Source organism: Egretta garzetta, unplaced genomic scaffold, assembly GCF_000687185.1.
Source record: "Egretta garzetta isolate BGI_Z169 unplaced genomic scaffold, ASM68718v1 scaffold365, whole genome shotgun sequence".
In the NCBI taxonomy this organism is placed as follows: Eukaryota; Metazoa; Chordata; class Aves; order Pelecaniformes; family Ardeidae; genus Egretta; species Egretta garzetta.
In genome coordinates, this window is record NW_009259602.1 from 901,490 (window position 1) to 914,559 (window position 13,070).

Below are 13,070 nucleotides of genomic sequence, written 5' to 3' on the forward strand. Positions count from 1 at the left end.
CGGTGAAGACTCCCCAGCCAAAGCCCGGGGACGGGACCCGCCTCCCTCGCTGCGCATCTCCTCCGGAGCCACCTCCCGCCCCGTCCCGCCGCCGCCACCACCCCCGTTCTCAGCCATCCCCTGGGCCACGCTTCAGGCACCGCAGCGCTTGTGCGCGGTGCCCCCCAGCTTTATAACTTCCCTGTCCCACACCTGAAAGACAAGGCGTGAGCACGGGGGGCATCCCCACCCAGCACAACGCATGAGCGATGGAAACCACACCTGCAGTCCCTGAAACCAAAGGCTGACCCTCCCCGTACTGATGTGCAGCTGTCTTTAATAAACTGCTTCAGGACTGAAAACAGAACACGGGAAAATCTGTTTCAAACATTAATAAATGCTGCGCCTGCTTCCTGGTGGCTAGGAAGCTGGTGCACACCTGTTTCCGGGAAGATTTTAATGGCTCAGCCTCTAAGGGCTTTTTGCGGGTTGCAGAAGGGGGGCAGAGTGACCAAAATTAATGAATGCAGGAGCTTTAAGAGCTACAGCTTCTGCTCAGACAGTTAGTAGCTGGCGTTGATGTTTTAAAATAGGAGATTAATGATTTTATGAAAGACTTAAAACCTAGACCAACTCCTGTGAGTGCAGCTGGAGAAGCTATTTCTGAAATCAGTGTCTGAAATAGAGGAAGTTCCTTTAAAATGCCATTGAGATATTCCACTCCTGGTCACTAGACGTCAGGAGACTCAGAGGGAGGTGTTGGAGCTGAACTGAAGCTCCGGCTCCGAATATGACAGCCTTTGTCACATTCATGCCACATTTGAGTAGGAGCAACTAGATATGTAGCCATGTGAGGAATGTACATGGCTTGAAGTCCAAAGCAGCATTGTTCTGATAGTAGGATGTTTCTTCTGGGGCAAAGAAGCACTTTATTCTCTCCATCAGACAATTTAGCTGAACTCTTTATGGGCCTTTACTGCTTCTTGATCCATAAGGTCAGCTTCAGACACCTTCCACCTGCTGGAAATAACACAACTATATCAGATAAAGTAAATTGTTGATGGGGCAGCTGCAGCTAATCTACATGAAACATCAATTGGTTACAGGCACACTCATGTAATGAAAATGGTGTGGGGTTTGACTTTTTGGCCAGTTCTACAGAGGAGAGTCAGTGTGAAATAGCTGCCAGGGTGCAGAGTTCTTTAGCCCAGTTTGTGTCATTATGTTAGGTACTTACACGTGTATCTAAACTCAGAGATGTCTTGTAAATGCCTAGTTGTGTGTAGAAAGCGAAAATCACAGAATACTAGTTCAGAGAATCCACACAGAAGAATGACCATGTAAATTATCAGAACTTAGAGAAAAGTTCACTGAGAAAAACTTCAAAGGCAACGTACAAGCTAGCAGAAAAATCACATTTCGTCAGGTCAAGTACTGCACAGGATTCATATTCCAAATTCCTCAGTAACTCCTACACAAAGCAGTTGGATGAAACCCTTTCAACACGCACATATTACATTCATGTAATTATATTGCTAAAGGTATGTAGCTTATTGGGAAATTTTTTGGAAAGCTATTCCAATATAATTCTCGATAGAGATGTAATTATATGTTAGTATAGAAGTGCTTCATACTAGCTTAATGTCTTTCTTTTTGTCAGTACACACAACTTTACACTGATAGATCTATATTGGTTTGTAGAATTAAAGCAATACAAATTCATTACAAAAACCCCAAGCTGCTAGTTAAACAAAGCTAAAAAATCCAAAGCACTGAACCATTTAAGTGATTTCCTCTGAATACTGGTAAGGAAGAAATCATTATTTCTATTTTGAAACATGTAAAAAGTCCTTGACTTAGCATAAATAGTGCTTAGCAAGAACTAAAACATCCGTGTGTTATCACTTTATTCTCATGCTAAATCCAAACTACAGCACTATACCAGCTACTAGGAAGAAAACTAACTCTATCCCAGCTGAAACCAGGACAAGGCCTATGAAAATACATGCACAAATCATGAGTCTGCTGAAAACAGGAAAAAGATGAGCAACAAGAAAAAAGAGGACCTACTGAAGGAAAAAAGAATCAGGAAGAGAGTGTATTCTGTCTGTTTTGACAAATGTAGCTCTTCTCAAAATATGAAATATTTTCTCAGCCATTCATCTGAGTTGCCACTGGAAACAGAGATCATCTTGGTCAATACAGACTATAAATATTTTATGAGACATTAGTAAAATTGGTATGATCATATTTCCTAGTAATGAGTGCTAACAGACCATTACAAAAATACAATTATTCTGATTAAATACAACAGTAATCAATACCCTGTGCTCTGGGTGAGTTTGCTTCAGTAAGTAGTGATGCATATTTTTCAGATTAAAATGTTTAAAAGAAAAAAATGTAAGAGTTTAATAAAGCAGAGTACAGTTTTCTTCACAGGCCATAAGCTGCTACGTGAAGCATGAATCTTAACGCTCCCCGTGCAATTAACTATCATTTCAGGTAAAGAGCTGCACTGGTTGTCCTTGGCACAGCTTCAAGTCAGCTTAAGCTTTCCTGCTGTAAGTACCTGGTGATGGAGGGAAGGATTCTGTAGGTTGTTCCCTTATAACCTACTCCTGCCGCTGCTCGCCTCAGCAGACATTACACCTTCAGCCTTTTCACTTGTTCCAGATACTTCTGTTTTTCTTTTATAGCATACTGCAGAGGTAATAGTCATTCAGAAATTAATTCCACCTAATCCCCAGTATTTTCCTGAGATCTTTACTTTCAAAATGAATACTTGTCAGTCATTTCTCAGCTTTCATATCTGTTAAGTTGGAAGGAAGATGTAAGCTGCAGATTCATTGCTTAGCCTTTATTCAGTGACACCATCTTGCTTAAACTGGTGCCAGTGTGAGAAAAATGTCCTCACTTAAATAATTCAAATGGCATTCATTAAAAGGAAGAAATTGCTGAATCAAAGGCTGTGAGGTACCTTGTCAGCATTTTCAAAGATGAGGTGGTTTTTAGGAATAAAGAACAACTTCGTAATAAGTGTAGCTATTCTCTTTAACTCTTCATACTGTAGCTTAGTGCATGGCCCAAACACACCTTTAGGACTGCCCTCATAGCTCCCATCTGACTGACACAACTCTGTTTGAGGAAGGAGATTAAGATTTTGGGGTAGACAGGGCAGTGCTGATGTACTTCAAGGGCAAAAGCAACTGCCTCAACTTCACAGTACAGAGTGGGATGTACTAGCAGTAAATGTGAAAAGAATCAGCTAGCTGCTAATTCAAAATAATATTCCTGTCTATCCTGAATTGAGAGATCACTTACATATACAAGGCCAGTTAAATAAACTGCCTTTTAATCTAAAAAAAAGAGAGAATCCCTTTGGCAAAGACAGTGTAAAGGGAAAGCAAATGCAACACTGAATGTAGCCAAAATACGCTGTTGTACTTCTGGTGGGGCAGTTTTCCAATTCTTCTCGATCCCAGACTAGCAGTAACAGTGGATGACCTTAAACTTGTGTTTCTGCTTGCATAGTCCCTACCTGACAGCTGCAGGGATCCTGTTTATTTTAATAGATGCTTATTGACACTGGAAAATAACAGCATTTGCATCATTCAGCCAAACGCCAGGAAGGAAACTGTCTGACATAACATAACCAGATTGTCAGCCCTCTCAGGCCTAATGTTTGTTACAGATGAAGGAATCCTTCACTGCCTGGTTTAGCAACTGTTGCACCTACATCACTGGCCTAAACTTATGGGAAGTCTACTTCAGGTCATTTCATCCCACATATTTCCAAAGCCTTCAGGTATTCCTAAAGGCTTAGTTTACCAGCTGTATCTTACAGACACGTGTGTGATGACAGAGACAATTTCAACAGGGGTCCACAAAAAATGCTGCAGTGCATCTGGGCAGAATGATTTCCAGGATCAAACCCTCGCTCTGGATTTGTGTGTCAGTATCTGTAATGCTGACTTTCCGAAGAATATAAATGACTCATCTCATGCAACCTGACATGATGATGTAATATGCTATTTTGGTGATACATTTTTGGGTCTATAGCAGGGCAATAAACATGGAAACTTCTTAAATTTTGGAAAAATATAACAAAAGAAAGCACCCATACAGTGTGATACTACTGAAAAGGTCACACTGGTGCTTTTTCCCTCGTTCAGCCAAGACATGTATTGGAAGCGAACAGACTTTCTGGTATTTCCTGGTCCTTTCAGAAATACGGAAACACTTTGACAATCAGTCTTTTTCCTGACTTTCTGAATTCCAACCAGAATAGCAAAATTAAAGTCTTCATAACTTTTTTAAAATGCCTAAGCTTCCACTTGCTTCCCTTAACCACTATTTAGAAATAAACGGAATGTATGTAGAAAGTAAAGGAGTAAAGTACAGAACAATAGCAGCAGACTTTCAACCTTTTAAAGTCTAAATTTTATAACAATAGGCATTAATATAGGAAAAAAATGAGTAGTTATTTTCAAAATAATAATAAAACCAGAACATCTTTACCCCCAAGATAGGGCCTGACTACTTAGACAGAGGGGAAAAAAAACCCCAGAACCAAACTTATTTTAAGTATTTTCTTTACATTACTTGATCAGTTTTGATCTTTGTTTTATGTGGATGTGAAATCAGCTCTTTCTAAAAAGAGAGAAAGACTTATTAAGTATTACTAGTTCATTCTGAACTTACTGTTTATCCTGGAAGACAGCTTTATACAAACACTGGAACAAAAGACCACATTAGTAATAGTAAAGAATTTGCGTTTTTTTAATGTGCTAATATGGTACCTGAGTAGTCCAGAGAATAAAACTCATATAAGTTATTGTGTCAGAAGGAAGAAGACTCATGCTTTGTTTCAGGCCTAGCTTTAATGCATAGAATTTGGACAAAACAGATATACTTGGTTCAGCATTTTAATAAACTTTGAGCAGAGGAAGTACTTAGTATGAACCAACTTAAAAGCTTAAATAAGGAGGAAGAATAAAGGAGGCTTTTATGTCCAAAATGAATACGTCATTTCTGAAAGTATCCTTTGAAATCTTGTTTTCCAAGTTACTTCTCAAATCACTACACTTATCAGCTTTAAAATTTCAGTTCTACTCTCTACTATTGAGTAATGGAATTGTATTAATTAGGATATGTGACTCATCAGAAGGACAGATGTTTAACCTTATATGGGGTAAAACCTCATCTATCTCTGCTTTGTATCTTGTGAATTACAACTGAAGGAAAGAAGCACCTTAATATAATGCAGACCTCTTATTCTTGGATTTTCTTCTACTGATAAACATCCGGCCAGACCAAGCAAACCATTATAAATCAGTAAATCTAGAGTTCACTACTGATGATAATAATACTCCATAAATGGAGTTCTTCATTGCTCAAATTTAGTTTGTGAGAGCTTTTTAGGGATCAGAGCATGTGAAACCTGTAGCCAGTTTAATAACTTTGTTATAAAGCGAGTTCTAGTATTTCAGTGGAGAAAAACTAGCAATGAAAGAAATCAAAGCAACTAGCAATAAACAATCTGTAAGATTAATTTGGCATATTAAACTGAGAAATTTAGACGCTTACACATTGGTTTAATTTAAATAACTGAGGTCCTTTCATAATGTATCTCTATATAGAATACAGGGCCTTCAGCAAAGTGCTGTCACAGTCCTCACTCATTCTGACAGCGCTATGGTCACTGCTTCTGCTGTATTTCCCTTCTCAGTCCCAAGTTCTAGTTTTCAAGATTCCACACATTCTCACATTTGTCCTGTTCCCTATCTGCCTCCACCAGTGAGGTCAGCTTCAGTTCCTGTCTGTTCCTCCCACAAGCATCTCCACATTTTCTATGAAAATTTTGATTTACTAAGTCATCCTTTTGAGATAGCTTGCAAGACAACATGCAATCCATTCTCAGCAACTCTTCTATTCTGTTGTCTTGGAGAAAGTAGTAAAAGCCAGCATGTTGTAGCTAACTAAATTATACATATACCCATATAGAAATAAAATGCAGCGCCAAGAAAAGTACCTTCAAACACTTCAAAGTATTTATAATATCACCTTACTCCTTGTGGTTTTCAGATTGGAAATTGTCCAATAACCATATTTAGCTCATTTAAACTTCATTTAGCTTCTACACCTATTGCTTCCTAGTGTCTGGTCTGAGACTTTCAGAATCACACAGCGTACAGGATCCTCTTTGCTCAGGGAATTTGTTGAATAAAGCCAACTTTTCTGCATGCTTACTCAATTCAAACTGAGGTGCTTTTGCTATGCAAGAGTGATACCATGGTATAGTTTGCAACACCCCACGAACCCTCATACACTGGACTATGGTCCTTTGAATGCTGTCTGTGTTGTCAGCATGCACAAACCTTGAGATGCATCCATAATAAAAAGGGATCAGACTTACTGCAATCCTTTCTTCCCTCTGTTTCCTCAGGAAAGCTAGTATTTCTTCTCTTCTCCTGGCCTGAAAAGAAATATATTTACCACAATAAGCTCAGAAAAATAAATTAGAAGCATGTAATACTTAACTTGATTGTACACCTTAAATTCCTCATTGAAGCTGAGAACTATAGTGAATAAACAGCAGAAAGAGGCATAACAGGTTACCAGATAAAGTACTTTGATTTCTCTTTCTTCCTGAGATCCTGAAAACATACCAGTTGGGAGAGCAACCTTCTTTTCCTAGAGTTACGTGAGCTTTGAAATAATAATTCTTTCCTCAAATCAGAAGGAATCACTCCAAATGTCAAGATGAATATACATACTAAAGTTAGCAAATACTGTTCTGTAACATCTTGAGATTATAAAGTTGGGGTAATTCAGGACTCACGTATGCATAATGACTCATTACAAAAGCCTTTTCATTTGAGAGGTGCAACCAGAGATCACTTTTGTCTTCAGTATGCATCTTTGGATTAAGCCAGTCTCTGCTACTCTGTAGAAGTGATTTAAAACTGCAATAATTTGAAAGGTGATAAAATTTAGTCCAGTTTTGAACTATGGAACATTTAATGGCTCTTTTCGATCAATGTTCCAGGTTCTCTCTACAAGAAGAGAAGTACGCATCCTAGAACTTGATAAAGCTCCTCTCTTTATAGAGTTGGAAGGAAAAATAATTTCCTAGGGAGAATAAGTTCCTGCTCAGAATTTTTTAGTATTCTGATTCCCAGACATCTGAGCACATCTGTATATTTTTGCATTGTGGAAGTCAATAGTGAGACATCACTGTTTAAGCTGAATAAAAGCATATTAAATTGCTTTCTTAAATTCCTAGGAATTTGTTATGAAACAGACATTCCAGGAAACATTTGGGGAAAACCCTCCACCAATGTGAGAAAGGAGCACATCTCAGCGTACAACTAATAAAAAAAAAAGAAGAGTTTCTTATTTGTTCTTTTCCATCCAGAACTGGTTAAGAAAAGATGATGTAAAATTGATGGGGAACCCCCCGTTTTTTTAGTACAGTGAATTCTTTTTTCTGATGACAATTTCTTCCATGCAATTTGATTTTAGATATTAAGCAACCTTCATCATGTAAAGTGGTTTCTTCAACAACCCTTTCCAAGTTTTAATCAGCTCTAACCCTAATAAAAAAATGGCCAACTTTTTTTTTTCCCAAAAGATTAATGTAAATGACAGCATAAAAGACAAAGCCCAAGCTCTAGTTTGGGAGTCCTGATATTGAAAAGTAACACCTACCCAATATTCTAGAATTCGAATTCTCATCCTTTACTGTTATTCCCCTTTCCCAAAGGGAAGTAAAATACCTGAGCTGATAAAAAGAAAAGCAAACCTGAGCCGCATCTTAGACCGCAATAGGAAGCTGTATGTTTATTCACTAGTATGGGGAGCTGATTTAAACACAATACCCAAGTAAGGCAAGCAGTGCATGCCTGGGAGCGGGAACCAGGTTCAACCAAGAGACCAGATCATCAGGCAAGTTCGTGGTGATGAGGCAGTCCAAGTTCAAGTCAGGAAGGCAGTCCACAGGTCAGGCTCAGTGATGGCACCTTAGAACTTACTAACTAAAGATAGCCAAATAAGACCACGATCAAAAGAAAAAGTGGCCAGGTTGGAAAAATGTCTAGCAATACAAATATCTATTCAGACAAGCTAAGCATTCCTGTTGTAGATGCATTAAACTGATTACTCAGATTTGCAGTGTTTATAATTTTGAAATTTCTTTGTTAATCATAAACTGTCCTGCAAAGGAATTAATGAATTACACAATAGTCCAGTGAAATAAACATTCAAGACCAACAGCTTTTTTGCCATGTGCCTCACTACTGTTTAATATGCAATTAGCTAACTGAAATCAGCATTTCTAATAAATGAATTAACTGTCAGTTTGTGAAATAACAATGTTAACGCAGCTAAGATTTCTTTCTAAAAAACCCTGTCCCTGTACCCCTGTGGAGACAACATTCACTTCCCAGATCTACACAACAGAGCTTCCAGGTTTTGCTCTCCCAGGGGACATGCTGCAGGAACAGAATGGCTAAATCAAGTCTGAAACCTGGATTTGAACAGTAAATGACACCTATGACTGATAATAATGTGAACATTATTCTTACTTCATTCAGTGCATTAATTTTAATTTTCTTAGACTTATGTGAGGCTTATAGCATGTCCTGTAGTTGTATAAAGTAATTTACTCGTTGAAATTAATCAGTCATCTTCATGGCTGCCAGATGCCCAAAGCTGCAAAACCGTGCTATCATCTATTGTTACTGGTTTTTTAAAAAATGAACGGAAGATTCGGGGAACTGTTGCTAGCTTCAGCCAGAATTCAGAAAAAAGGCTAATTGATGATAATGGATGAGATGCATTTTGGAATATTAATTGGAAAAGGAGGGTTGCTGACTTGCAGGAAAGACTTGCAGACCTCAGCACCTTTCTGCACCTCTTGCAGATTGCTCTCATCTGGCCCGCTTCCCAAATACAGACTAGAGGCTTTTCAGTAAAAATGTGGAACGTTTTACTAAAATCTGAAAAAAAAAAATAGTATAATTACAGAGTCAGGCTGAAAAAGTTATACAATATTTAATACTAGTTGTCTTAGTTTCCATTGTGTGAATTGTATTCATGGTATATATGTGGAATGCTGATTCGCCAGATAGATTAATAGGGGCTTCAGAAGAAGTTTATATCCGTGTCTCAATAGCAAGCACAACTGTTGGCTGCATCTTCTTTTTCTTGGCAAAGTAGTAGGAGAAACCCCAAGCTCTACACGCTTAGTCCAATCCCGCTGTTTTGCAGGAGGTGAACCTCAGTGATCTGGATACCATGTCACTTATTTTGCTTCTTTTCATGGCCAATTTGATGCTTCAGTCATGGCATAAACATGAGTATATATACCTCATAGCATGCTAAATTTTATTGATCCTATCCACCAATTACAGTCTACAGGAACCATTAACTGAAGTACTGAGTGGGCAGTTGCATGCCAGATTGATGTTAGCTTTTGTAAAACTCCACTAAGTCAGAAGGCTCTGTGGCAGTCTGGAAGGATCCAACCTGAAAGGCGCTACAATATCCCAGTTATGCCTTCCTTTGGAAAGACAGCATCATCTATAAACTCAGTTTTGATGTTGTTTGCTAAAATCTACAGTTTGTTCTGTAGCTAAGTAGTTTCTACAAAATTTGAAATGGTTTGGTCTAGCAATTCTTGAATTATAACTCTCTAAAAATATCACCTATACCCGCCCCTGAGTGACAGCCTAAGGCAGAAGCATTTCTATGGAAGCTGATTTAATAACCGCCCACTACCAAATTTCCCGCATCTCTCACTCCATGAATTGGCACTAGCTGCTGCTGGGCACAGGCTAATGGAGAAGATCTATTAATAACTGAGACAACTAAGAAATAAACTTGTATTTTGAGCTGTGCTTCAAGGTTTCTATGCCAGGATTTTGTATGTGAAAGTATATGCAGCACTGGCATTTTTTTTCCCCCCAAATTATCCACTTTTGAATCTGGGCACTCTCAGTTGGCTACGTTTAGATACTAAATCAGAACAGACATTATGTGTGCTTACTAGGAAGAAATTAAGTATGCAGCCTACCACTTTCAGCCCTGCCACAAGCCAGCATAAGCTAACCATCAAGAAATGGGCTGCATCATGCAAACCACACAGTGGGCCAGGTCCAGGTGATTTTTATTACTGTTCATCATGTCATTTCCAAAGTTCCAGTATTCTACCGAATGACACACGGTGAATAGAAATATTTATGAAAAAAGAGTCAGGATCCGTGGTTCTTACCTGCTGAAGATATTTTTATTTTACTTTAGTTTTCTCCATGCTTTGAGTTTCTGAGAGTCTCTTTCTCACTGTTTTTCTCACTTTCTAAGACAAAGGAGAGGCAAATGAACAAGTGCTCCTCCTACAGAGGACAACTGAACCATAGTGTACCTTGGGGCTGTTCAGAAAGTTAGTGATCCCAGCGTCTGGGTCCCAAGGCAGTAGGTATCAGCTGAAATAGCTCAGTCGTGCACACTAGCTGCTGTGGCTCTTCTGTCATCCAGAGCTTATTGGCATGAGTCATTATGAGTTCCTGAGAACTGATTCCTCCCAGAAACCTAGGCAACAAAGGTTTATCAAGCTGGGGGCATGCTGTACTTCATACTTACTTCTAGAAAGGTGTGGACCCTGGAGAACAGTACTTTCTGGAAAGTAAAATCACATTAAGGGTGCCTAGGAAGGTGGGGGATTGTGGTGCAGGGAGGGCATAAGGCTGTGGAGAAGTGGGGGTCTGGAGAGGCTGCAGGGCTCAGGCAAGAGGTGTGGATCTCCCAGGAGGGCACAGGGCCTTGGAAGGATGTGTGAGACCCCAGGGAAGGTGTGGGGTCCCCAGGAGAGGTGTGAGGCTCTGGAGAGGGGCCTCATGAGGAGCATGAGGCTCCAGGTGAGGTGCAGAACCCTGTAGAGAGGTGTGCAGCCCCAGAGATGGCATAGGGCTGCAGGCAGGGCCTCCTCGTGGGGCATAGTCCACTCATGGGGCAGGGTCCCTTCATGTTGCAGGGTGGCAGGACCTAGACAGGACTTGAGTGGCAGCAGGAGCACAATGGAGATCCAGAAGGTGCAGGTGAAGCCCACATTGGCTGGACTCGAGCCAGCAAAGTCAAGGGGCCCATCGGGCACCATCAGGTCCTGGCCTGTCTCTGTCCCCATAGTGCCGCATGGGGCTGCGTCCTGTTGTCCCCTCTTCATGAGAGGGGCCTGCCCAGCTCAGCCTGTCTGCTCCTGCCTGGTGGCCATGGGGAAGCAAGAGGACGGCAGGACCCTGATGCTGCCCATGCCACTGCTGCCTTCTGTGGTAGGTACTCGTGACCTCTCTGCTGGGGCCCATCCCTTTTCCCTGCCATCACCGGCATCTGGGTGCCAGGAGAGAGGACTGTAGTGAAGGTGTGAAGCCATCTCTGAGGGGACGCAGCAGCACAGATGTGCCTGGGAAGCCTGGACCCATCTGCACAGTAAGGGGGACACTGCCTGTCATGGTACACATGGAAGACCAGAAGACTGAGCACATTGTACATCTCATTTCAAGTGTCTTCAGGCCATTTTCTTCAGGGCCTTGGGCCTCTCTATGAACAGGAAATAGCTGCCACCACAGGCCTCAATTTTATTTATTCAACAAGAGTAAATGGAGGTAAATGTGAAAACAGTGACCTTAGATGAGTGTAAGGCTGAGAGGAGCACAATCAGAAGGGGAGCTGCTGTCTCAAAATTTTGGGAAGAAAAAAACCTGTTCAATTTGTTTGCATGTTTTTTATTGCCTATATGCAAAACAGTTGTGAATGAAGCATATCACACAGTACGGTGCAGTTAAATTGGCTTGACCAATGCACTGATGTGTCTTGCAGTGTGATGGGCAATTCAGTACATTCGACTTGTTTTATTTCATTGTCCTGCCTGTCTATTAGCTGCTTCTTCAAAGAGGCTAATGTATCTGCCTTCTGTTGTCAAAATTCCCATGCATCTGATTTCCACTGAGATATCTTCCAAACCTTTTTACCTGGCTGTGTGGCTAGTGATTGTTACTTTTGGCAATCAGCTAACTACACTGCCTAGTAACTAGGCTGATGTAAGAGACAGTTCCCTTTCAACTGCTACTTTGATGAAGACTGGGGTTTTGTTAAAAAAACCCTCTTAGAGCAGGTTCTAGCACTATTAAGTATTTTCTCCATTATTAAGATTCTTGAACGTTAAGCAAAGTGGTCAGAGTAAAAAACATTTATAGCATACAGTGAGTGTAATATTTAATGATTGCTCAAAACCCCCTTACTAACTTGTTAAATAAGACATGAAAGCTAAATGAAAATTATTTTCCCAATACCTGACAGATAAATTGAAGGGTACAACCAAAACAATTGTTAGTCCAATCTTGGTGCTTAAACAATTAAGTTTACAATAAGTCTTCATGTGGCTAAACAATTCAAACAGAACAGACAGCATTCTTTCTCCAGGGAAGTTTAGCACCAACTTCAAGAAATCTAAGATTTCATTTAATATTTCCAACACGTGCCATGTGCTTCTGTTGGACAGCTAAAATTCTGGAAATAAAGCTGTAAATGAATAAACATTATTAATAAATTTGCACTAGGAATAAGGATGTGGTAAGGAAGATTTGTAGTGCAGTTTTCTGTACTGAGGTTGTAGCAGGGAATCCTGTGCCTTGTTTTGATGGCAGTGAAGTTAATGATTGCGGAACAGCAGATACAATCAGCTAACTACACTGCCTACAAACCAAGCACTACTCTTGTGATGGGGTCATGGCATTCAAACCTAGAAAAAATGAAAGCACTTCCAATAATTATATTAAAATACTCCATGTCCTCAAATGCTCTTATAGCAACAAGCAATTGACAATAATGGACAACACTGGTCATATCACACTTAGTGTTATTCTACCAAATCCAAATTAATTGTTCTTACTAATTAAAAACTGCAGTGGATGCATCAGAAAGATCATTTCAGGAATGCAAAGACAAAGCAACGAAATACTAGAATTTAAATTATTGTAATGCACTATGATGGAAGTGGGAAATGAGAAAAGCTTTGGCATGCAGTCCTTGCTGCA

General features: G+C 40.0%; 1 protein-coding gene across 1 annotated transcript; it reads right to left on the reverse strand.

Moving 5' to 3' along the window:
* Positions 1-929: 929 nt before the first annotated feature.
* On the reverse strand, positions 930-11,161 carry HOATZ (HOATZ cilia and flagella associated protein). The gene is given in 5 exon segments (XM_035893929.1): positions 930-999; positions 4,577-4,629; positions 6,395-6,454; positions 10,253-10,336; positions 10,961-11,161. Coding segments are annotated over 5 exon segments (468 nt in total).
* Positions 11,162-13,070: the final 1,909 nt, after the last annotated feature.